Consider the following 26,388-nt stretch of genomic DNA (forward strand, 5'->3'; position numbering starts at 1 on the left):
GGCTCTGCACTGAATGCCAGGGGCTCCCCCTCTGCTGAGGAGGCTCGGTGCAGTTATTCTCTATAAAGAAAGATCAGGCATAAAGTTTACAGAAATATTGCCTGCACATCAGCAGGTCTCTCACAGGATGTGTAATTGCTCTGATGGATAATTGCAACAATAGCACTGACAGGTAACCTTCATTGTTATGCTGTTGTTTATGTTGTTTACAGCCCATGTCAAAAGAATCATTTTAATAAATACAAAGTCCTTTTAGGAAATTAAGATTTCTTCTTTATTTGAGGGAGAAAAACCAACAAAACAAAATTATTTTACTAATTACTGGCAAAGTCATTCTTGCTACATTACCTATTTTTAAAACTCACATTTCATTCAATTAAGATTTCATACTGTTGACAAAATGATGCTGCCCAAAAAAAAATATTGTAATAGCTGCTCTATACAAGCCCATAAATAAACTGCAAGATTTTCAAGCTTCAAGAGACTGAGGACAGAAAGAGATTTTTTAAAGATTCATTTGAGCATTTCTTATTCAGTACATTTGCTGCATTCAGTACCAAGAAAAACACTTTGAATCAAACAAAAAGAATGGATATCGATGGCAAGGGAACACATTTGTGCTTGGTGGGGATTTTCACCAGTTTATCAAAACCAGAAGGAGCCCCATCCCTGATGCTGTGTGATAAATTCAGTGCCCCAAACCTCACGGGCCAAGAACAAGACAAAAGTGCTCCGTGCCCAGGGCCTGCAGGCAGAGAGGATCCAGGGACACGGGGTGACCTCACCACACTGCCTGCCCCTTTCCAAAGGACAGAACAAACACCTTTTCATGCCTGTCTCAGTTTTGGTGAGCAATTTTAAACCAGAGCACACCTGGATGAAAAACTGATGTAGCCCTTTGTAGCAGTGTCACTGCTGTGTCTCGTGTGTGGGGAGTTTTCCAAATGGACACAGGATGGTCACAAAATGACCAATACAGCACAGGAGGAAATGCAGGTTAGGAAAATTGTGCAGAGGGGAATACTCTTAAAAATAAAGATTAAAAAAAAAAGCTTTTATATGTTGTCTGGTTCATTCGCAGAACTCTGTGCTATAATACAATGATTAGAAAATTATCAAGGAGAGTTTCAATCTGTATTTGGGGTCACAATGTAAAAAAACCAAAAGCAAACCAAAACCAAAAGAACTCATATGGTCCAGTATCAAAAATATGCTTAAATACATTGTGTGCACACAACACAAACTCTGAGCACTGTTATCACTTTGCTCCTCTATTCCATCTCCTGTACATTCCAAGGGCTCTGTCTACAGGGTCTTTTGGGGAAAAAAAATCATTTTCAGGCCAAGAAAAGCCCATATATTTGCACAGCTGTAAGACAGAGCAGTGCAGAAAAGGCTAGGAGAAAACCCTACAGAAAAGCCAAAATAAAGACACAGCCATCTACATATTTAGCTTTTACTGAGCCTCTGTTTGGAGTTAGCTGTCAACCACCGGAGTTACGTAGCATTAGGAAACATGAGATTAAAGCCCGTGGATTTAAATGTGTGGTGTGCAGTTCTGCTGTGTTCCAGCTGCAGAAATCCAGCACTAAACTAAAATAATTTCTGTAGAATGTTCTGAGCTGTAAGCTTGGGTGGACTCTGGGCTTCCAGTTTGAGGATCACACCAACAGGTCTTGGATAGGAAGGGGAAAAGGCAGGAAAGATTGGGCCAGACTGAAAGAGATCATTATTTTAGTGCAGGAAGGAAACAGGGACAAAACTTGGTTTGGATCAAACAGAAATTAAATGCATTGAGTTTTTCTAAACTTTAAACTCCACGTCTTTTGGATTAAACACCAGACTAAATTCAGTCATAATTGGTGGGTATTTCCTGTTCCTAAAGATCAATTTACTTTCATTTAACTTTTTGATAAATTTACTATGCAATAGAAAATTTCCACTCTGCACATTCGAGTGTAAATACCTTTTCTCTTGGAAACAAACAGCCCATTCACTGGGACCAGGAATGGTCTGAGCTGCTGAATACACAAACATTTAATTAAGGTTAAAAAAACCCAGCACGAAACATCTTAGCAAGAGATGAGGTTGAAGAGTTGCATATTTTCTGCCTGTTTGGGGTTTTTTTGCATATTTTCTGCAGTACTTTGGCAGCCCAGTGGATGAGGACAGTGAATTCCCTGCTGATCTCTGAGAGCACAAGGGAGAGCTGGGGACGGGAGCTGTGGCTGCAAAGCCACCCTGGGGAGGGCCTCACCTGGGCAAGTCCTGGATGCTGAATAAAGCCCAGAGCAAGCCCCAAGGGCTCTGCCAGGGGTTAAACTCTGCCTGGCTCCAGCTGGGAAGGCGGGGTGGCCCTGCCTTGTGCTCCAAACACCACTCTGAGAACCCACAAAACACAGCTCAGAAGAAAAATTACAGTGTTTATTTCCTCCTTGAAGATACTTCATAGCAGTACTAAAGCAGAAGCTCCTAAATGCTGAGCAGGGTCTAAAAGCACAAAAGAGACTGCAGAGCCCTGTTTAAAAGCTGTCTGCAGGAAACAATACACAGAGCTATTTGCAGGCTGGCTGTCTTCACAGTGTATCAGTGTGTTCCATCCTCGTCGCAGCAGTTCAGTGTCTCAAAATGACCAGAAAAAGGAGCAAGGTAAGTCACAGTGCCAGCTCTTGGTTCCTAGAAGCCACAGTGAGTGTGCAAAATGCACTCGATGGAGAGCTGTGGATTGCAGCCCCGAGCTGCAGGCAAAGCAGGGCAATAATTGAATAATTTGCATGGCAATACAGACACAGATCAGCAACAGAGGGGCTGGGGGCTGCTCTAGGACAGCCCCAACCAGTTTTGCCTCTGATGATAACATGGCAAAAGGAAGAGCCAAAATGCTAAACATGCACATTTACACCTTCCAGGTGCTGCTCATGTGTTCATGTGTTTATTAGCTTTGCTCTTCCACACCCACGCTGGGAGTGGGTACTTGGAACCTGCTTCTCCCTCAAGGCCTGGCTTCCTTGTAGCATTTAGATAAACACCATAATATGTATTTGGAATCAACTTCACTTTGATAATTCTGTAAGGTAAAAAATGTAAACAGAGAGAGCACAGCAAGCCTGGAATAGTCTCATTACAACATCACAATGGGAAGCATTTCATTTTAGAGCATAAAAACCCATCTTTTCAGAGGTATGTTGCTTTCCCTCAGTTCTGGGAGCTGGAATGATTCAGGGAGCAATAAGCCCTTCTTGCATACCTAGGGTTTTCATCATTGCTGACAAAACCATCCAGTGTATATTTGTGCTGGTCATTTTTACAGATATTGCTAATAGCCAAGTGCTAGAACGTGGTACAGTTTTGAAGGCAAGCAACGAGGGCTATTTACTCAACAGAACAACATGGCAATTCCCAATTCATTAGGCAGTGATTTAAAACCCAGTTTTCTGCTGTCACTGGCAGTGACAGGAACAGCTGGTGGACACGGTGTGGAGGTCCTGAATGTGTGGCTTGGTTTTCTCTGAGGAGCTGCTGCTCCTGTCACACTGCTGATAAATCAATGCGGTTTGCTGAATTGCTGCTTTTATCCCAGGTGTTCAGCTTGGTGGGGGTTGTGCCTGGCCTGTTCCCAGTCATCTGGAAAATAAAATAGTATAGAAAATCTGTTTATTTATTTATTTATGCAAGCAACTCTTGCCCAGATGAAATAAGAGCTTGAAAGCATCTATTTACATTACAGTGTTGTCACAGGGTCTGGAGAGCATATGCCATAAAGGATTCTTAAACAGTTATTGCCAGGATCTGAGGTGATTGGCAACGATCACTTAATAATACCTATCACTTCAGATGTCTGGTTCCTTATAAAAACAAATGCCTTCTGTCTCAAGACAAGCTAAGCAGAGCTGGAAAATGACATTCACGTGTTGGTTTAACAGTAAGAAAGCCCTACCAGAGAGCCACCACCATCAGAGCAAGACATTGCCAAAATGCTGCCAAAATGCAGAAGTCCATTGCAATTGGTGGGAATGGCCCTACTGAACCATATCCAGAGCTCATAAAGCTGTTTGCCTTTATTTGATGGTTTCCCAGAAAGCAGAGTTTTGTCCTTTGCTTTCAAAACAGATTTTAAAGCTTCAACTTCATGCTTGCTGGTTCCACCTGTCTGCACCTTGCATTAGGCTGGTACTAAGAATACCCATGGGCCTGCTCTGTTCTTTCCAACAGAATTTAATGGGAAACACTCTCAGATACAGTAGGGGAATAAAGGAGCAATACTTACAATGTCTGAATTGAAGGGCTTCACATTGATGTTGCGTGTTGAACTACTGGTGAGGGACCAGACCTTGGTTTTGTGCTTAAAGGCAGCTCTAACCTTTGGCAAAGAACAGCGAAACCAGTTGAAAAAGCTGTGTTTATTTTCACAGGTGCAGCCTGCAATCATTTCCCCTTTTTCATCTCTCCACACAAATGTCACTGTGCTATTAAACAACAAACAATCCACCCCTACGCTTTTCTTTGTCTTTATGGACTTTTCCCAGTTTCACATTTTCTGAGTGAACACAGAGCCCCAGGCTGGAGCAGGAGGTGCCCCGAGCAGGCTCCCCCTGGGCTGCACAGCCCTGACAGGCCCAGGTGCCACCAGGACAGAGACGGAGCAAAATTCTCCACTAAGTGAAAATGAGCTGCGGAAAGGACAGATGGTGAGACAGGGAGGAGAGACTGGTCAAGGACTGAGGCTGGAAGTGACGGCTGTGGAGATCAAGAACATCTTGGCTCATTCTCCTGTGATTCTTTTTAATACCAGTGCATTTCTGTCTGGGAATAAAGCCCTTTTTCACCCAGCCACTTCTGTACCCAGTCCATGGATGTTTCTTTACAATATCCGAGTTTCACTTCTCGGGAAGAAATTCTCAAGAGTTCTTGCTGTTTAGCTAAAGGAGTATTTTAGATATGCACAGCCTGTGAAGGAGCCAGTAGGACCCGCTCTCCAAAAATAACAGCTCACATCAGCTGTGTGGTTTTTAAGGACAAAAATTATGAAAAGTTTCTGAATTTAATTTCTCATGAGGTTCCAGAAAAAATTACAGCAATTCAAATATTTGTATTTGATCTAAAACATTTGAAACTTGAAGATTTCTAAGCCAGGGGGAGAACAGAATAAAGAAATATTTTTCCTCCCTACCTTTAACCCGCCTGCTTAATTTTAGATGATTTCAATAAAGATCAAGAGTTCCACAGTCAGACCTGTCTCTCCAAACTGATTTTGGCAGAGATCACATCAGTGAATGCTCTGGGCTGGAATAGGTTGGCAAATATTGACAAATAATAATTTCTCTACAGAAGAGGTGAAGTGCTGCTGTTGCATGGGAAGCAGCAGCAGGTTATGGGGCAGAGCTCCTCATGAGCATCCAGGAAAAAATCTGTGCAGAGCCAAAGCTGCCAGGGTCTGCACTGGGCACTGCCCTGGCAGGACTGGAAATGGCTCTCACAAAAACCATTTCTTTCAGCAATACTTGTGGCTGGGCATTTTCTGCTATCTGCCACGGGAGGAGAGGATGCTGCAAGCCAAATTTACATCAGCCTTGTCTTGGCTTTGTCCCAGTTGTTCTAATGAAGCCTTAATGCAAAAAATGCCTCAGTCCCCTACCAACACCTGAACTTCCTGCCAAGAAAAATACCTGGAATATCTTCTGCTCAGTAAGGCTTCCCATTAAGGACTGCATGAGCAACATCCAAAAGTATGTTTTGCTGAGAATAATATTTATTTTCCTCCCTGGGGCTGCGGCTCTGGAGAGCCCCCAGCCAGGGTGAAACCTGTGAAGCTTCTCCTCCCCACAGTGCAGTCCTGCCTGCTCAGCCCCCAGCTCCCAGGACAGCTTCCTCCTACTCTTCACTGCTCCTCTTATCTCGGTTCTGTGCTTCCAACCTTCCTCCAGTTAAATGCCAATTAAAACAAACGTCAAGCACGGGTAAAAATGCTGCCAGTCACGGAGCCAGAAGAGTCATGGATTAATTAAAAGAAAAAGGAAATCAGTGACATAGCAGGCAATGATAATGCAGAAATTGATTCACATTTATGTTCTTTGAATTTGGTAACACCAAACTGATTAACACCATTTGGTTACATACCTCTGAGTTCAGAAGACAGTGAAACAGGAACATGAAAAATCCCTGAAAATGGAAAAAAGGGAGAAGGGTGAGGTCTGGCTGTGAAAAATCAAATGTTTCATACTGTGTTTCTCTCAGTATGTACAGAACAGGCATCAGGAGCTGGAGCCCTGTAAATGTCTGAGTGCACTAAACCAGAGTGTCTCAAGTGAAACTGGAGAAACCTGCAGCATTGGGTCACTGTGGGGCTTCTCTGGAACTATTCCTGCAAAAAAACACCTCCTAAACTTTGCTGTACTGAAGGAAAAATCTGGCTGAAAATAGGCAGAAATTCTTGTTTCATGACCACAAGAGAACTCTTGGTTTGTGGTTGCAAAGACCAAGGAGAGGGAAATGCTCTTAGGGAAACACCAGATCAGGATTTTTCAGGTTAGAAAAGCAAGGTATTAGCACCAGGAGAATTTTCACAGCAGAATTTTGCTATCTTTGGGCTTTTAGTCCAATGCTAAGTGAAAAGTCCAATGCAAAGTGAAAATCCCTTTCCCTCACAAGACAATTTTATTTTTCTGGCAGTAGTTTTCAGCACCAAGAGCCCCGTTTCACTATTTTTGTATCCACAGTGGTGTTTGTTTCCAAGACAAGAAAGGATTTTCAGGAGATTGTTTTTCCCTCCTCTTACAACCCCTGCTTGGGAATGACCTGTAACACGCCTGTATCCAGGTTATGCCTGTGCTGAAATGTCTGCTTCAAGCTAAGCAGATGTTTACATTCCTCCTTGGACAGAGCTGCTTTTCTGGATTGCTGTGCCAAGGAGATGAGGGCTGAGTTTCCTGCATGCAGGAGCTCTGTACAGCACAGGGAATAGCTCCACTTTTGATCTTTCCCATGAAGTTCTGTTTGCTTTTATTTAGTCTCAGTAATGAAGCCTCAAATTGGCATTGAAAAATTGGCCTGGTATCTCTACAGAAGAATCCTGCCTATGGTACACAGTGCTGCAAGAACGAATTCCATTTCATTTCTGAGGCTCAGTGCTGTCTCATTTATTTAATTATTGCTACTGGAAACTCTAAGGAGTGGGATACAAGTTCTGTTCAAACAAAGACAAGCAATTGCCAGCACTCTGTGCTTAGCACAGACTTAAAAGACAGAGGAAGGAACACAGGATAAAATGCAATAAGCATAAACATGTGAAGACATTACTAATGAGCCATTTAATTGGATCTCAGAAGCATTTCTGTAGCCATAAGCTTCCCCACCAGACACTTACCTGTAGTGAATTAAAAACAGCAAATATGTACTGAAATACTAAAGCTTGGGCATTGACAGCCAAAATGCCAAAGATCCACGAGCTCCCCAGGATTGGTAAGAGAACAGCCACGGCTTTAGCTGTTAGTCTGTGGGAGAAAATGAAAACAGGAAATTGTGGTGAGACCATTAAAGAAATGTCAGCCTCCACACCAAGGAGTTTATCAATTATGTTCTGGCAGCAAGGCAGCAGGCAGAACTCTTCTTTACTATAAAATTCTTTTAATGGGAAAGATTTTAATTATGTTTTCATCTGTGGAAAGAGGAATAACAAAACATTGGTATCACACAGGATAAATACAGGTGGTGAGTCATGAACTGAGGGAGAAGGGAAAGAGATCTGAGAGATGGTCATAAAAACACATAAAAACAGGGCAGTCATGTCCTCAGTTCACAGAGAGGTTTGTAGTGGGCAGCCAAGTGCAGGAGGCAAAGGGCAGCGAGTGCTGCACATCCCAGCCCACACACACCCACAGCCTGTGCACCCTGAGATCACCCAGAGCACTCACAGGCCAGGGGAAACCAGCCCTGCCATGGGGGCACTGCCAGAGAGCAGCAATCCACCTGCAGGAGGAGGAGATGAACACCTGTGCACACCCAGAGCACTCACAGAGCACTCACAGGCCAGGGGAAACCAGCCCTGCCATGGGGGCACTGCCAAAGAGCCACAATCCACCTGCAGGAGGAGCAAATGAACACCTGTGCACACCCAGAGCACTCACAGAGCACTCACAGGCCAGGGGCAATGGGGACACTGCCAAAGAGCCACAATCCACCTGCAGGAGGAGGAGATGAACATCTGTGCACACCCAGAGCACTCACAGAACACTCACAGGCCAGGGGAAACCAGCCCTGCCATCACAGCACTGCCAAAGAGCCACAATCCACCTGCAGGAGGAGCAGATGAACACCTGTGCACACCCAGAGCACTCACAGGCCAGGGGAAACCAGCCCTGCCATGGGGGCACTGCCAAAGAGCAGCAATCCACCTGCAGGAGGAGCAGATGAACACCTGTGCACACCCAGAGCACCCACAGAGCACTCACAGACCAGGGGCAATGGGGGCACTGCCAAAGAGCCACAATCCACCTGCAGGAGGAGCAGGGGAACCTGTGCATACCCAGGCACATTTCCAGTGCCAGCCCTCAAGGGACAAACTGCTCCTCCTGGCCAGCTGAGAACAATTCAGCAGGAAAAGCCAAAGAAGGGAGCAGTCCCCATCTGGAACATGTGCCAAGAAGGCAGATCTGACCCAGCTTCCAGCACCACAAACACTTGGTAAGCTCCTGTTGCAGCCCGTGGGATTCATGCAGATTGATCAAATCAAGTGTTTAAAATATCAGTTAATTCAGTCTATGTGCAATTACAGATAGAGAAGCCATGGGGCAGAAAAGAAACAGGGGTAGTGAGAAACAAAAAGTCAGTCCCTGCTTGCTAAAACCATGTTTTTTAGAAATGATCAGATTTCTATTTAGATGGGAACCTATGCAAGAAAAAAAAAAAAGCTGTTTCAGGGAGATTTATGTCCTGCTTGTGCCTTGTGCCCCCTTGTACAGATTAAAGCACACATTGAGAGAAATGCACAGAGCTGCCTGACAGGAGACTGCTGGTAATTACAGCAAACAAAACAAATTATATTTTTGTACAGTACAATTCAATGAAGAAATCTTTTAATTAAACTTAGAGACGAGATGTCTTGTTCATTTCAGTGACCTGAGTACACACTTCATTATGTCCTCAACTAAAAGTGTGTCATGAAGTTTACAGGGAAATCTGGGACAGGGAAGCATCTAGATTTTTTTTCTGTTCTGGTTTGGGTTTTTTTCTGTATTGATTCATATCTCTGTATGCTCAGCCATGAATATTTCTGCTCAGTTCAATCTAATTCTTCAAGGAATTGTTTCAGTCAGAAAACGAAGGAATATCTTAAAGCTTGAGGTCCTATTTAAATTTTAGAATGCATTTTAAAAGATACAATTTTAAAACAACTTATACAAGTTTATTTTTGTGAATCAAAGATGCTCTGGGTTGTTTTTTTTTTTTTTCTCTAATAGGATTAAAGATCCTGCCCAAACTCTAAGATGAAATATGCTGCATGGGGAGCTGCCAGCAGAACAGCTCCTGCCATGGACTTGGTGCAGGGAGAGCTGTGAAATGCCACTGAGCACCCAGGAAAATGCAGCGTGCAGGACCAGGGGCTGGGCAGGCCAGGGAACACCTGGGATGGATCCAGACCCTGGGAGGGTTCAGGTGTTCAAACACCTGGGGATGGATCAGGGACACCCAGACCCTGGGATGGTTCAGGGTTTAAACACCTGGGGATGGACCAGGGACACACAGACTCCAGGAGGGTTCAGGGTTTGAACACCTGGGGATGGATCAGGGTTTAAACACCTGGGGATGGATCAGGGACACACAGACCCCAGGAGGGTTCAGGGTTTGAACACCTGGGGATGGTTCAGGGTTCAAACACCTGGGGATGGACCAGGGACACCCAGACCCCAGGAGGGTTCAGGGTTAACCCTCTGCAGCCTGAACCAGCAGGGATTGGTACACCCAGCACAGCTCCACCTGTAAAACTGCCTTCACCACAAACCACCTCATTTTCTTTTCCCCTTTTGTTCTCACACTCTCTGGTTTCATAAAATTTTCAGTTTGGAATATAATTTTCCCTAACTATTTTGTTGCCAAAAATGTTATCATCGTTTCCCTTTGAGTCAGAGCATAAAGAGCTTCATCTGATTTTGTAGCTGGGGGCAGAATAGTCAGGCAATTTTCAGTATTTTCAAAACCATTCTAACAGTTTGGATTTCCAGAAGCCTTTAATATTGCAAATTACTCATATAATTTTAAAAATCACGTTTAAATAAAGATGGCTCTTCATTAAGCCCAAAGTTCAGCACATGTGCAGCAGAATTCCATAGCTGAAATGAAAATACAATCCAGATGTGGAATTTTCCATGCAAAAGTATTAATGTCTCATGCACACTCATTTAGAAAAGCAGCCATGCCAAGGTGAAATTCATTTAAGACTGAGGGTCAGCTCTGCCTATGATTCTCTTAAATCTCAGTAAGACTTTTTTTACATTTTCCCCTAGTTATTGCATAGCCTTCTATGCTTACCTGTTTGGAACTTCATCCTGTGTAGGAAATTATTAATTCAGGGTGTTTATGGGCTTTACCTACCCATCAAAGGACCCAGCTCTTTGTCTTCTTCCACCTACCCCTGCCCTTTCCTACCCTTATTCCATTTTAATCTTTTAACTTTAAAAAAGAAAAATACTAACTGTAAAATGCTGCTTCAGAATGCCATTAAGGTAGCAAGGTTAAAAAAACCCGAGAAACACAAAAGCTAATGTTCCACTAGGTGCATTAATTCTGACACACTGCACATACTTTATCTTTTCTTTTTATTCCAGTTTTCCTTTGGTACATGAATATTTTAGTAGATTAGTTCTAGTAGACTAAGATATAGGGCACAATCAAATAGATGCTTTTGGGGAAGGAATACTTCCCCATGCACGACTTATGCTGAGCAACCTGAAAAAAAAAAACCCAGTCACTAGCATCAATGGAGCTTTATATTGTCCCTAAAACCGGTGACATAAGGCAGTAATTTGGGGCAGGGGCTGTGCTTACTTTGCAGGTACTGTGGTTCAGCCCCACCAGGAGTTCAGAAACCTTGCTAGAAGCTTTTTTCTTGTGCCCAAATGTGGCAGAAAACAGAACAGCCATCTAAATGTCTCCCGAGTGCCCCTTCTCATGCCTTGGCAATTAACAGCCTCACAAAATTAACAGCCTCAAATTAACAGTTCCTCACATGCACTTTCAAAGCTCAGGTACTGTCATTTTCTGCAGTCCAATAGCACCAAGTTTGGTGAGATTTTGTCTCTCTGCATCTAAACACACTGAAGGATCAGTCCTGGAACTAATTAATGAGGAACAAAGCAAACCCAGCACAGAATCTCCTTTCTAGCATTACATTTTGCCAAGTTGTTGTTTTTGGGGTTTTTTGTAAAAAAAAAAAAAAAGTCATTACTTAGACAACTTCTGTAAAACACAAAAATACTTAAGAGTCTGATTTAATTTTTACATCTGGAGCACCTGGAGAAGCCTTTGGGGTACGAGTATCTGCATAGAGCCTACCTGTGAGTTCAGGCTGTGGTTTGGGGCTGCTCACACCCTGCACCAAAACCCCTTGGGCTGCCAGAGGCTGATGGAGCTGCACTCACCCAGAACCCAAACGGGCTTTGGCAGGGCCTGGGGAGCTCCAGGAGCCCAGGTAATGCCCTGCAGGTGTGCCAGGGAATGCCCTGCAGGTGTGCCAGGTAATGCCCTGCAGGTGTGCCAGGTCCTGGCAGCTCAGGTAATGCCCTGCAGGTGTGCCAGGTCCTGGCAGCTCAGGGGCTGTCCTGCAGGTGTGCCAGGGAATGCCCTGCAGGTGTGCCAGGTCCTGGCAGCTCAGGGGCTGTCCCACTCACTGAGCACTCATGGCTGAGCCCCTCTGGCAGAGAGCCAGAGCCCAGTTCCTTCCAAAAGCCTCAATCAATTTTTCAGCATTCACTCTCTCCATTAATTGCTAAGCTGCCCATTTAACATCCACTCACCCTTTCAATCCCCAGTTAAAAAAAAAAAAATGTTTTCCTTCCCTTTTTCTGTTCTCAGGGTTGAATTCTATTTCCTGAGAAGTAAAACCTTCTTGACAGAGCTCTTTTCCCATCCAAATTTCTTCATTGGCCTTTTTTCAGTTGCTGTGGTTTCAGCTCAGACAGGATTTTGCAGCCTGCTGTGTGTCTGGCTGGGAACAGGCTGTTGGGCAGCATTTGAACCCAGCAGAAGGCAATCACCAGGGCAGGGAGGTTTCTGAGCTGGACAATTACCCCAGCTGTGCAAGGGGCACAGGCTTCAGCACCTCTGAGAGGGATTTTCATTGCCAGCATCATCCAAAATCACTGCAGTTCCTGGAGACAGCAGGGACACTTGTCCAGGAGCACAGCTGGGCCCTGCAGAGCATTGTGCCTGCAGCTGGTGTGGAACAGCCCCACTGAGTGTGCCTGTCCCTGTCCCTCGGTCCATCCCTGCCCTGAGCACACTGCCCACATTCACACCAGCGCACAACGGCCACGCTGACACTTTGCAGAGAGAAATTTCTCTGCTTGCAGGGAGAAAACTTTATTACTTCTGTGAAGGGAACCCTAATTCACAAATCAATTTTATTGGGTCTATATGGAGCACTAATCCTTTTAAGACTTCTGACACCCACTTTTCTGTCATGATGCCTGCTGAAGTAAGAACTAAATTCAGACTCATAAGCCAAGATTATATAATCATTGGAGGAAATACTGTCTAAAAAAAAGCAGAATTCCTTCACCACAATTCACAGAACAAGACAGGTCTTTTAACTAAAGTTTCTCTCTTGTTTCTTGAGCTCCTCTCTAGTCACTTCCAGCAGTACCCTTTGTGTTTTATGTAAAAATAAATAAATCCCCAAACCTGTGATTAACATATCAGACTCGTGGCTGAAAAAAGAATAATTTGATCGCAGTTTCCTGTTTGTTACAAGCAGTGTTTACTCACTCCTCAGCTGGGAGTTGGAGAGGTGCTGGGGAACACGCGCAGCAATGCTGGCTGTGAACGAAAGGGATTTTCACCCCCAGCCCCGTGTCTGGGCTGGCCGTGCTGCCCCTGGGAGCCCTGAGCACAGCCCCAGCGGCTCCTGCTGCTCCCTGGGCACCCACAGCTCCCTCCTCGCTCCCAGGAGCAGCGCCCAGAGCTGCAGCGCTGAGCTGCCACCAACAGCAGAAGGACAAACGGAGCAACAATGGTGACAGCTCATCTGCCGCGTGGAATGAGGCAGCAAAGGGCACGAAAACCACGGAACAACCTCCAGGGCTGATGCAGAGCCACTGAGTCCATCTGGCTCAGAGCAGCGAGCCCCCTTGCACTCCTCAGGAGGAAAACCCCGCCTGTTGAGTGTGAGGAGCGCCCTGGGGAGCCGGAGCCGCCCAGCTGAGCGGGCCCAGCTCAGCCCCAGAGCCAAAGGCCGCAGCCCCTCCGGCCCAGCAAAGCTCGGAGAGTAGCGCGGCACCAGGGCAGCTCTGGGTGCTCCCCAGTGACACCAGGGCAGCTCTGGGTGCTCCCCAGTGACACCAGGGCAGCTCTGGGTGCTCCCCGAGTGACACCAGGGCAGCTCTGGGTGCTCCCCGAGTGACACCAGGGCAGCTGTGGGTGCTCCCGAGTGGCACCAGGGCAGCTCTGGGTGCTCCCCAGTGACACCAGGGCAGCTCTGGGTGCTCCCGAGTGGCACCAGGGCAGCTGTGGGTGCTCCCGAGTGGCACCAGGGCAGCTCTGGGTGCTCCCCAGTGACACCAGGGCAGCTCTGGGTGCTCCCCAGTGACACCAGGGCAGCTCTGGGTGCTCCCCAGTGACACCAGGGCAGCTCTGGGTGCTCCCCAGTGACACCAGGGCAGCTCTGGGTGCTCCCCGAGTGACACCAGGGCAGCTCAGGGTGCTCCCCAGTGACACCAGGGCAGCTCTGGGTGCTCCCCAGTGACACCAGGGCAGCTCTGGGTGCTCCCCGAGTGGCACCAGGGCAGCTCAGGGTGCTCCCCGAGTGGCACCAGGGCAGCTCTGGGTGCTCCCCGAGTGACACCAGGGCAGCTGTGGGTGCTCCCGAGTGACACCAGGGCAGCTGTGGGTGCTCCCCAGTGACACCAGAGCAGCTGTGGGTGCTCCCCGAGTGACACCAGGGCAGCTCTGGGTGCTCCCGAGTGACACCAGGGCAGCTGTGGGTGCTCCCGAGTGACACCAGGGCAGCTGTGGGTGCTCCCCGAGTGACACCAGGGCAGCTCTGGGTGCTCCCGAGTGGCACCAGGGCAGCTCTGGGTGCTCCCCGAGTGACACCAGGGCAGCTGTGGGTGCTCCCCGAGTGGCACCAGGGCAGCTGTGGGTGCTCCCCAGTGACACCAGGGCAGCTCTGGGTGCTCCCCAGTGACACCAGGGCAGCTCTGGGCGCTCCCTGAGTGGCACCAGGGCAGCTCTGGGCGCTCCCCGAGTGGCACCAGGGCAGCTCTGGGTGCTCCCCAGTGACACCAGGGCAGCTCTGAGTGCTCCCGAGTGACACCAGGGCAGCTCTGGGTGCTCCCCGAGTGACACCAGGGCAGCTCTGGGTGCTCCCGAGTGACACCAGGGCAGCTCTGGGTGCTCCCCAGTGACACCAGGGCAGCTGTGGGTGCTCCCCGAGTGGCACCAGGGCAGCTCTGGGTGCTCCCGAGTGACACCAGGGCAGCTCTGGGTGCCCCCGAGTGGCACCAGGGCTCTGACAGGGCTCCTGTTCCACGGGGCAGAGCTTGCACCCCGAAAGGACACACGGGGAGTTGACCTGCGCTCCTGACTCCAGCAGCAGCTCACGAATCCCTGCAAATACACAAATACACAAATACACAAAGACACGTGCACCTCCCCTTCCTCCTGCTCCTCCTGCTCCCCTCTGTCCTGGCTGCACCGGCAGGCTGCTGGCACAAGGAATGTACTTTAATCAGCACATACACACTTGCTTACCTAATCTGGGGTGATTTCTAGGCAGAACTATAGCAAATTAAAGGGGAAAAAAAGACAAAACTAATAACTGCAGAGGCCATTTCCCATTTCCCAAATGTTATTTGCACTTTCAAAATAATGGTGTGAATCTGACTAAGAACCATTTACAGTCACTTCAGATCATTGCTTTCTTGTGGGTGTCATTTATAACCCAGGAAGAGGCTGCTAAATGAGAGCATTGTAGCTACAGAAAAAAAACATTCTAGGCTGCAACAGCAAATAAATTCAGATTGATTTTTATCCCATGAGTGGGAAGGGAGGGGGAATTGCTCCTTCTCTCAGTGTTAACAGTCTGCCCTCTCCCCACAGAGCCTCACAGGAGGGCAGATGCTGCCACAGCAGCCCCACCTCTCACACACCTTCCGAAAAATCCTTCCCAAAAATCCTTCCCAAAAATCCTTCCCAAAAATCTCAGACTGCCTTTGGAAGACACAGCATTTGCCCAGGACACAGGAGCCTGGGTTCCAATCACGCTTTGCCCAAGGGATTGCCCTTTCCATTTCTGCAGAAAAGCGTCTGGACTCCCTGCTTGGTGCTCATTCTTGCCTGTTGAACCTGTCCCACAATTATATATTGAATAATTAAATATTGTCTGGCTCAGAGAGAGAAGGTGAGCTCCACAGATTAGTCACAAGGCACTCCCTGAGAGAGGAGAGTCCTTCCTAATCCTTGCTTTATTAATATTGCTGAATTTATATTAAACATTCAGCAGAGCAGGGACTGAAACTCAAGTCTCACTTCAAATCCCCATCAAGCCAGACAAAATTAAGGCCATGACCAGAAATGGAGCTACCTTAGGAATTTTAACACTGAGAAGGCAATTCCACGGGCTGCAGCACTGACTTCAGCACCTAGCCAGGGATTTAGGAATCCCTGTCTTGCTGAGGCTTTCCACAGATAAAATCCCTTGTCACTTCCACTGCTTCCAGATTCTAAAAATACAAAAAAAAAAAAATACTTCCCAAAAATTAAGTACTGAACCAAAACATGTCCTTCTCCTTGTCTTTAGTGCACGTTATTAAAAACAAACATGAAGAATTAAAACATAAAGTCACTGCAAGCTGAATTTCAGGAGTTAGTGATTTCCCCAGGGAAACAGAACTTGCAGGGGGATTTTACCTTCCTTTTCCTGCAGTTCCTTTCTCCAGCATTTTTGGTACTAATTCTCTCATTGCACTGCTGTTGAGGCAGCATTCTCTGCTCCTCAATCCCCAAGCCCAAGGTAAGAGCTCATTTCCCACTGAACTTTGCCATTAAGTCATCGAAGGAAACGAGAGTTATTCTCACAGCAGAAGAGTGCTCCACAGGCAGGCAGGGGGGCAATGAACGGGTGAGGATGAGGAGGGGCTGGGCCCTGCCCTGGAACCTCTGCAGGGCCACTCGAGGGACACCCAGAGGCTGCCAGGGAATCTCCATCCCTGCAGGGCTGGGGCTCCTGCCCTCACTGGCCCTGCTGCACGTTTGTGGTTTTATTTTCAAAGCTCTGGGTGTCTCTGGGCTCCCTTTCCTGCTCTGCCTCTCCTGGAGCATCGCTGGCACCTCGGGAGCAGCCCCAGGGCAGCAGGAGCTGCTTCCTCTTCTCCGTAGCAGCTGCCAAAGGAGCATGCAGGACAAACCTCCCCAGAGCTCTTCAGGGCTGCTGGACAGCCACAGTGAGCAGGGACAGCCCTGGAGGACAAACTCTGACTCAGGGGGGCACACTTTGACAGCCAGGGGCACACAACGGGCAGGTTCTTTGTTTCAGTCACGGGTTACGCTTTTTGGAAATCCAAAAATGTGGCTGCTGAAAATGCACGAGGCTCCAGAAATGGATGACAGAACAAATTTCCCAGGACTGCTAGCTGATGGCCATGGCCAGAAGCCAAAATAATTAAATTCTTAGAAAATCATGTGGAAAATGAAAGCAGTTTAAAAGGAAAAGAACTGGCCCTGATGCTTACAATAGTGAAGATTTATTCCTTTCTTGAACACAAATGTTCACTTGCCTTTTTCCCACAGTGTTTGGTTCTTCCCTAAAAGATTCTGGAGTTACTTTATAGAGCTAAGAGGGGGGAAAAAGAGACAAGAAAATATTACCCACTTCCATTACAGGTTTTCCCTAATTGTCTCACAAAAGCAAATTGACAAGAAAGTCTGGAGGGATTCATTTGGGTTTTTAAAAGAAAATAAATTGCAATTTTCTAATGGGTAAGGGTGGTAGGTTTTTTTGGTTTTTGGGTTTTCTTAACATACCATGCTATTATTAGGGGCCAGTTTGTCTCAAAGGTAAGACAAAAGAGCAACAATATATTCTCACAACCAGACAACAAGAACTGAGGAGGAGGACTGGGTTTCATCCAGTTTGGCAGGAGCAAGCCCTGGGTTGAGCAGGTCATGGTGTTAGTTCTGTCTCTAGGTCAAAGATACGAAATCATTGACAAATATGGGTGTAAAGTCAACAGGAGCAGCAGGGTAACCCAACCTTGGCTGCCATGGGCCCTCTGCATGTGTGAAACTGCTCTGATCCTGCACATCCCTGTCCTGGCACAGAGCTGGGGCTCAGCCCAGGGGAGGGCACTGCCTGTGGGAGCTGATCCCAAAAACAGGAGAGGGCACTGCCTGTGGCAGCTGATCCCAAAAACAGGAGGGCAGCTTATCCCAAAAACAGGGGAGAGCACTGCCTGGGGCAGCTGATCCCAAAAACAGGGGAGAGCACTGCCTGTGGGAGCTGATCCCAAAAACAGGGGAGAGCACTGCCTGTGGGAGCTGATCCCAAAAACAGGAGAGGGCACTGCCTGTGGCAGCTGATCCCAAAAACAGGGAAAGGCACTGCCTGTGGGAGCTGATCCCAAAAACAGGGAAAGGCACTGCCTGTGGGAGCTGATCCCAAAAACAGGAGAGGGCACTGCCTGTGGGAGCTGATCCCAAAAACAGGAGAGGGCACTGCCTGTGGCAGCTGATCCCAAAAACAGGAGGGCAGCTTATCCCAAAAACAGGAGAGGGCACTGCCTGTGGGAGCTGATCCCAAAAACAGGGGAGAGCACTGCCCAGGGCAGCTGATCCCAAAAACAGGAGGGCAGCTGATCCCAAAAACAGGAGAGAACACCGCCTGTGTCACTGCCTGGGGCAGCTGATCCCCAAAAACAGGAGAGAACACCGTCTGTGTCACTGCCTGGGGCAGCTTCTCCCCAAAAACAGGAGAGGACACTGCCTGTGTCACTGCCTGGGGCAGCTGATCCCCAAAAACAGGAGAGAACACCGTCTGTGTCACTGCCTGGGGCAGCTGATCCCCAAAAACAGGGGAGAACACTGCCTGTGTCACTGCCTGGGGCAGCTGATCCCCAAAAACAGGGGAGAACACTGCCTGTGGCACTGCCTGGGGCAGCTTCTCCCCAAAAACAGGAGAGGACACTGCCTGTGTCACTGCCTGGGGCAGCTGATCCCCAAAAACAGGAGAGAACACCGTCTGTGTCACTGCCTGGGGCAGCTGATCCCCAAAAACAGGGGAGAACACTGCCTGTGTCACTGCCTGGGGCAGCTTCTCCCCAAAAACAGGGGAGAACACTGCCTGTGGCACTGCCTGGGGCAGCTTCTCCCCAAAAACAGGGGAGAACACTGCCTGTGTCACTGCCTGGGGCAGCTGATCCCCAAAAACCTGCCCCCCTGTCTGTTCCAGGACAAAGAAATGCGGGTCTCAGGGGGTCAGATGCTGCCTGTGAGTGAAGGCTGGATGTGATCCACTCTTCCTCCAACATCTACCCCTGGCTGGATCTTCCCCTTCCCCATTGTCCATGCTTTTCCCAAGGTCCCAGGGCACTTCTCCCATGCCATGACAGCATCCTGCACCCTGTCCTGGGGCAAGCTCAGTGTGAGGCTCCAATCTGCATGGATCTGCAGCAGCCCAACGCCTGCTACTTTTAATTGGCTCCATCTCTGCAAGTCATCTTGAAACAATATTCTGAAAATTAGCCTTATTGCTTCATTTACAGCCATCTCAATCTTCTCTATAGCTGTTCTATCACGTGGGGAAGGTCTCAGGGCAGTGAAGTGGGGTGGCAGACCCAGGGTAACACAGAGGGATTGCCAGAAGGGCCCCTGGTGCTCCCTTCTCCCTGCAGGGCAGGAGCTGTGCAGGGAGCTCTGCCATGGAACCCCGATGGGAAAGGGCACACAGGGAAGGGAGAGGCTGCATCAGAAACACAGAGCAGCTCAGAGAGAGAGAAAGCACCAGCAGGCAGAGCTTTCAACAGCCCCTGGGCCAGGAGGAAGCAGAGGAAGCAGCAGAGTGGCAGTGCACATCTCTGCTGCCTGGCCAGACCAGGAGGACAAAGGGGCCTTTCTTCCCTAAAAATGTCAAGACTTGTCCAAAGCACAGGATTGCATAGAGCTAACTTCATTTAATTAATTATAACTACAATGAAACACAGTTTACAGACCTGTTTTTAAGAGTTATAGAGCTAGCTTCATTTAATTAATTATAACTATAAGAAACACAGTTTACAGACCTGTTTTTAAGAGTTATAAAGCTGCAGCCAGTGGTGAAAACCCACTATGAATAATGTTCTTTTCCCTGCTCTGGGATGTCAAACCAGGCACACCATATGCTAAAAATGAGAAGTAGCGCCTACCCTGTGCTCCATGTATTGTGTTGGGGTTTGAGCTTTCAAGAAAAGTGTGGTTCTTTGGAAAGACTGGAGGCTAGCATCAAAAATTATTGGTAATCTAGAAAACATGGCCTGTCCAAAATGGCCCAGGCTCCAATTCCTCCTTTCCCAAACTTCCCTTGAAGAAACACCAAGTCTTTAAGAGAAACAGAAGCTTCTGAATGAGTTACTCCCTGAAGAGACTGAAAACTCCATCACCAGAGGCCTCTACCAGTAAATGTGATTGTGTTCTACACACATTTCAAAATTGTCAGACAATTACACAGCCATTTGCCACTCCTTAGCTGACAAGTGGCAACAAACTGCACATCTGGGAAGTTCTGTGGCCCAGAACACCCAGAAAAAGCAGCCTTCTCTGGGAATCTGCAGTTTGGCAAATATTTCTGCCTTTTAACCCAAAGTCAGCGGGACCCATATTTTAATTGAGGATGACAAAGTAGCAACCACGTCAAATCATGAGGAGAATTTGTGTGGAGCAGCGTCCGCCCCGCGAGGAGCTGAATTCTGAGGATGATCTCTTGACCCCAGCAGTCTCAGTGACCCTCAATTACCCAACGACATCAGCAGAACAATCTCCTCCCGTTTCCATGGCAACGGCAGCAGCACCAGCGAGGATCAAGGTCAGGCACACACACTGAGGAGAGGAGTCATTTTCTGTGCTTCACGAGAGCTTCAGCTGCAGCAGTGGCTGCTCTGCATCCCTGCCTGCTCCCCTGTCTCAAATGCACAGCCCAGGAAAGAGAGCCAGGACTGCCCGGGCGGCCCAGTGCAGCTCTGTGCCTCTTACTGAGTGCCTGAAGAGAGCACCTCAGAGTTTAAAAGTGCTTTTGATGCTAAGAGAGCACCTTTTCTTTATTGCAATGACCTGTATTTTCCATTTATTCTATTTTATTTGCCGATTGCTTTATTGGGAAAATACATAAAGCCCACTTAGCTAGGGGCTGTGTCAGACTGGGCAGTGATTTACAGGCTGCCCAGAGCTCTGCACGAGGCACATGCTTGAATAACATTTGTATTCTGCAATGCCACAACTGTAATATTTGTTCTTATTATTCTGCATAAAGCTGACACAGAGTTCCAGCATTATAAATTGGAGCCAAGGGTGCAAATGAAGCAGCTCAAGCAAACTCTTGAGGTTATTGCTGTTCACAGGGAATTGTCCCATTTGTGATGAACGAGCAGCAGTTAATTGTTGCTCTGGAACTAGGCACCAAGCTGTGACTCACAGCCCCGTCCTCCCACCAGCACTTTCATGGCTTCAAATCTGATATTAAAAGACAGAAAACTAAATCCAGTTAGGACGTTTAAAAAACAAATTAATGTGCACTTCAAAGCTATAGATTTTTAAAACCTGAAAAGTTTCTGTTGCTGTAATTCTAGAAGTGAAGGAGACAAGCTGTCCTCCAGAGAACTCTGGCAGCAGGAGGGACAGTGCAGTGACAGCACCACGTGCTGCTCTCAGATGTCTCAGCTCCATTTTGCTGACAACGCCCTTACCCTGACTCCTCTGTACCCGGCACCTGGTGTGCCACCAAGGACCCACCAGGAGTGATCCAACCTCAGCCACGGGGCCAGCAGAGCGTTCTGTACTCGCTGAAGGCTGTGTGAGCCCTGGTTTGCCTTAAGGAGATGAGATGGAGGTGGGAACCCCCAGGTCTGCAGAGGACAGGTCCCAGCTGCAGCCAGTGCCCGTGGAGTCTCCAGTGCCCTGCTGGAGGCAGGGAATTGATCCAGCCACGGGTCAGGAAGCACAGCACAAGCTTCTAGACAAGATGATCAACAGCTGGAGGGTGGCTTGGAAGGGCCCCTTCACCTCCAGCACTGATTCTGTTCTGTTCACAGCAAGGTTTCATCACAGGGATTTAATAACCAGGTTTAAATAAACCTCATTCTCTCCTGACATCCACATATGAAAGCAAACATGAATAAGCACCTCCAATAAAAATTGGTTCATCTGTATACTCAGAAAAACCAGCACCTGTTAAAGATGACGTTTTCCCTGCATATTTTGTGCCTGTTTTGTCTTGCTGCCCTTCCTAACACAGAGAGAAACAGGCACAAGCATCAGAGCATGGTTCCTTTGGAGCCAGTATCAAGAAATCCTGCCTAAGGAGCAGTGACAGACACAAAACTCTTCCCACAAAGGACAGTTCTGGCTCTGAAAAACACAGTCCAGGAAAAATCAAGCTGTGGAAGGGCTCCCAGTGTCCCCCAGCTCAGACAGGGCTGGTTGTTGCTCCTGGCAGCAGAATTGGCCCTGGCAGGCAGGGTCCCACACCTGTGAGAGCTGCTCAGAGGCACACACGCACACCCACTGCTTTGCAACTCCCCTCCCACTGCAGGAAGCTTGAAGATATTGGATCTCTTTCATCAGTTTAAGCCCATTTGTCCCTGTTTGTCCCCTTTTTGCAGGGCAGCCTCCCCTCTGCAGCTATGCTTTACATCCTTCTAATCTTTTAATACTCCTCCCAAAATGTGCCTGAAATGCTTCTGAACAATGACAGCGTGGCCTGGAGCCTTTCTGCAGCCTGTGACTCTCAGCATCTGCCGTGAAGAAAGCACTCCCATTACTGTCATTATGGTCTCTGAAAGATTAGCACTTCCTCATTAATACCCTCATTGGCAACACTCAAACCCATGTTATTTTTAGTCTAAAACCCTGAGTCTAATAAGGAGACACCCAAACTGCATTTGTATTTGTTATATTCAATGAGCCAAAAATTTAATTAGGTTGAAGACATTATCATTGGCAGTAGCACTTCAGCTCACTAGTTGTTACTGCTTAATACTTTCATTTTAATTATTTCCTTTGTTGCCAGTCAACTCTTCTCCTTCCAACAGTGTCTAGGAGGGGCATCCCTCATGCTGTTTGAAGCCACGTTCAATGAGCACGATTCCTTACACACAGTGAGAAACTGGGAAGAAAAGGAGCTGCTGAAAGCAGATTTGGCCTGTCACACTGCTGTGTCTAATGGATGGCTCTCCTTCAGCACTTGGAAAAAGCTCTTTTCTTTTTCATTAGAGCACACAAAAGCAGGTGCTCCCTGCCTCTGAGGGCTGCCTGCAAACATCTGCCACCCAGAAAGGCACAGAAAGGATTTTCTGTTGCTGTGGATTTTGAATCCCTGTAGACTTTCAGGAGAGTTTGCAGACTGTAACTTGTTCCTCACCTTCCTTGTGGAAGGAAATGAAAAATAAAAAAACCAGAAACATTCTCCGATGGCATCCCAAAGAGGTGGAATTTAGTTATGGAGGAGATTGTGGGATGGCTCTGGCAGGAGAGCTCTCGTGAGAGCTTCATGCAATGCTGCCATTGACAAGAACATTCTGTGGAAATGAACGGCTGGGAGTGATCCTTGGACACCAAGTGGCACCAAACAGGAATGGAATCACAAGAACAAAGTGCAGCAAATGCACATTTGGAGCTCTCAGAATACCAGCTGATGATAAAGCAGCGAAGGTATCAGCACTGACTCCCAGATTTGTATCCCAGGCAGGAGGTGGCAGGGCTGGAGGGCTGGGGAGTGCTCATAAACAGAGTAAAACACCGAGGCAGAGCCCTGGGCTCATAAACAGAGTAAAACACCGAGGCAGAGCCGTGGCACGGAGTGGATCAGGGATTAAATGCATGAGCGATCTGCACAGCAGCCCGTGCTGCAGGGGTGTAATCGATGCCTTTGTAAAGTGCTTTGGAATGGCCAATTACTGACTGTGAGAGCCAGGTGTCTGCAGCACCTGAGCTGCTCAGGACAGCCCTCCTGACTGGGGGAAACACTTCTGTACAGCTCTCAGACAACAAAGGGAGGACCAGGTCTGCATCAAAGCTACAGGCTCTGTTTCAGTTTGCTGTGCAGGGCTTTGGGATCTATTAAAAATGCAGATGGAACTAGCACAGCAGCTGACATGACTTACTCCCTGTGCTGAGATTTTCCTGGAGCCCTCTTTTGCTCCCATTCACTACAGATGCTGCCATTTTTTCCAATTTTCAGTCATTAATTTAACTAAAGAGAAAACATATTTTTCCAATGGAGAACTGTTTTACTATTTCACTGAGTTTGAGGGATGAAGAAAATAATAAATTGAGAGAAAGAATAGGGTAAAAAGCAAAGAAATATTTCTGATTTTGCTGTAATTGCTTTCTCCATGGATGATTACGATAGCTATCACTTTTGGTTCACTGAGTAAAGCGTACAGTTTATAAAAAAGACAGAGATTTTTCCAACTCATTGGACCATTTCAGAGTAAGCAGTGAGAATGTATTTAATAAGAGTTGGACTTGGCAGTTTATTCAAGAGAAGTTAATGAAAGTGTCTCCTCTGGACAGCAGCATGCCCAAGTGAGCTGGCTGGGAAATCACAGGGGGCCGGCTAAACGTGGTGTGTGTGCTCTAAACTACAACCACTCCTGCAGTGGAGACAAGCTGGGCATCCCCTGCTCTGTGCAGTTAATGTCTGCCAGTGCCAAACACATCTCTGGCAGCTCTTTGAGTTACACTTTAACCCCTGCAGCCAGGGAGCTCAGTCCAGTTATTACCTGTGCCAAACGGATCAGGCAAGAGCTGTCCCCGTGGGGAAGGAAATGCGCCCTTGTCCAACACTGTCCCACTGGGGATCCCCCTCACTGTAACACAAGAGTCACCTGCCATGCAGAAAGCAATGAGACCTCGAAAGGGGCGGGCAGTAAGCAAAACCAAAAACTTATTTAGGCCCTTATACGTCAATGAATGAGCTGAGTGAAGTCTTTAGAAGCAGCAGAAAAAGAGTTCCAATGGTTCCTAACTCAGAAATGTAATCATGTGCCTTTTCAAGCACATGAGCAATTCCATTAAAATAATCTGCTTTAATTGCATTAAGCTTAGAGAGGCTACTGCTTAAACTCAAACATATGATTAGTTATGTCCCTAAAAAAAGAATGGATAATTCAAACTAATGCTGTATGTATGCATTTAAATATTTCAAGGTATTAGATTCAGCATTCTATAAACTAAAACAAATCAGCTTTTTGGCAGAAAATCTGTTCCCTGGATGCAAGACATTCTCATTAAGCCACAACTGGATTATTGCTCAAAATTATTTTGCTGAGAATCAATAGCTAATCCTCTGATAAAAGGTCCAAGAATAATAATGACAACTAAAGGAAAAGTTCATATTCCACATGTGTTCAATATGCTTCAAAAACAACACAAAAACATGATCTAAAGTAAATTCAAGTAATAAAAGGAGATTATAATAATTCTTTGCTCAGCTCTTTCCAGTAAACTGGTCCTGCAGAATTAAAGTTTCAGACACTAAAAAAGTAGCTATTTTCACACACATAGGAAAATTACTATAGTGACCAAATACTTACTATTCAGACTGTCACAGGAGTCTATCATGCTTTAATTAGTGTCTCTGACCATAAAGTGTTTAATTGTATTCATTTTGCCTTAAATTACTTGGTATTTTGCAGTTTATGTATCATTAAAGCTTAGTCTTTTATGTTGCATCCTAAATTCCTTTCAGGGGCACTGTTTTTATTTACTTTAAACAAACAAAGGAGCACAGCAGTGGCAGTGAGAGCAGAGCAGGATGTTCAGCAGGATGGGCTCTGATGTCTCCTCTGTGACAAGCAGCATCTGAACCTGAAGAGACCAACAAGCCAGGAGCTGCACTTTGTTCTGGGGGAAATGGGAACGGGGAAGATGAATAATAAATTCATTTTTGGACACTAAAAGGAATTTTGTTCGCAACTTTCTTTTCTGTTTTGGCTTTTAAACCTGAGGTTTGCCAGCTGCTGCCTTCCAAGCAGAGCACTGGCTCACCCTGGTGCACATTCTGCAGTCACGTTTGAGTCAGCATTTGAGGGGACCTGCTGCCACATGGAAAATCAGGAACAATTACTCTAAATAATTACATCAGTTTATTGCTGCTTGTTGCCAAGAGAAACAAGCCTTGTTGGTAATATCCACTTGCATTGCCAAGTAACTTAATTTTTCAGAAAGTAAACATGCTCCAGCAGCAGCATTTCTCCAGCAATAAACTCCCTTTCTAGCTGGTCCCATCACGCCCAAAATGTGTCTCTGTTGTCAGGATTTCCTGAGGTGATCTCTGCTCAGGCGAGGGCTGAGCCACCACGCCTGGATTGAGACGTGCAGAGATGGTGCCTGAGCACAGCCTGGGCTTCCCTCTGCCACTGGGGAGAAATCAGAGCTTTTAGGGCACGTGAGAGGAACATTCAGCAGAGGCCAGCAGCTGCAGCAGGAGCCAGCAGCAAGGACCAGGAGCCCAGGCCGTGGTGTCAGCTTGACTGGGCCCAGGCGTTCAGGGGACACAGAGCCAGGGCAGCTCCTCTGCCAGCAGCAGTGGAGTTTAGTCCTTGTCAGTGGCATTAAAGTTTTCCTTTGGCAGCAGAGCCTGGCCAGAGGCGAGCCTGAGGAGGGGCCTGTGCTGTGGCACCTGCAGGCTGGGATTTCTGCTTGGGTTTGGGCTTGAACTCGGGAACGTCCACAAGTGTGAGGCCACTCAGCCAGGTGCTCCCAGACTGAGGTGTGTGCTGGCCTGAGCCACCAGGGACAGAGGTGGCACTGGCACCTCCTGGAGCTCCAGCCACAGCCCCTTCGGTCAGTGCTGCCAGGCCCCCAGCTCATGGTCACTGCAGGGGTGACCCTGCTGGGAAGCTGTCTGTCCTGCTGTCCAACCTGCTGTCTGTCCTGCTGTCCCAGCTGGGAAGCTGTCTGTCCTGCTGTCCAACCTGCTGTCTGTCCTGC

The 26,388-nt window shown here is 47.4% G+C and overlaps 1 protein-coding gene across 1 annotated transcript in view; it reads right to left on the bottom strand.

Annotated features, from left to right (window-relative positions):
• Positions 1 to 250: 250 nt before the first annotated feature.
• ADGRD1 (adhesion G protein-coupled receptor D1) overlaps positions 251 to 26,388 on the bottom strand; it is a 124,676-nt gene continuing 98,538 nt past the window's right edge. Inside the window, exons 22-25 of the mRNA XM_036393616.2 lie at positions 7,364 to 7,490; positions 6,118 to 6,159; positions 4,268 to 4,360; positions 251 to 3,624 (exon numbers count right to left, since the gene is read on the bottom strand). Coding sequence (XP_036249509.2) covers positions 3,529 to 3,624; positions 4,268 to 4,360; positions 6,118 to 6,159; positions 7,364 to 7,490 — 358 coding nt within the window. The 3' untranslated portion in view covers positions 251 to 3,528. The remainder of the gene's footprint in view (positions 3,625 to 4,267; positions 4,361 to 6,117; positions 6,160 to 7,363; positions 7,491 to 26,388) is intronic.

This window comes from Molothrus ater, chromosome 18 (assembly GCF_012460135.2).
Source record: "Molothrus ater isolate BHLD 08-10-18 breed brown headed cowbird chromosome 18, BPBGC_Mater_1.1, whole genome shotgun sequence".
Taxonomy (NCBI): Eukaryota; Metazoa; Chordata; class Aves; order Passeriformes; family Icteridae; genus Molothrus; species Molothrus ater.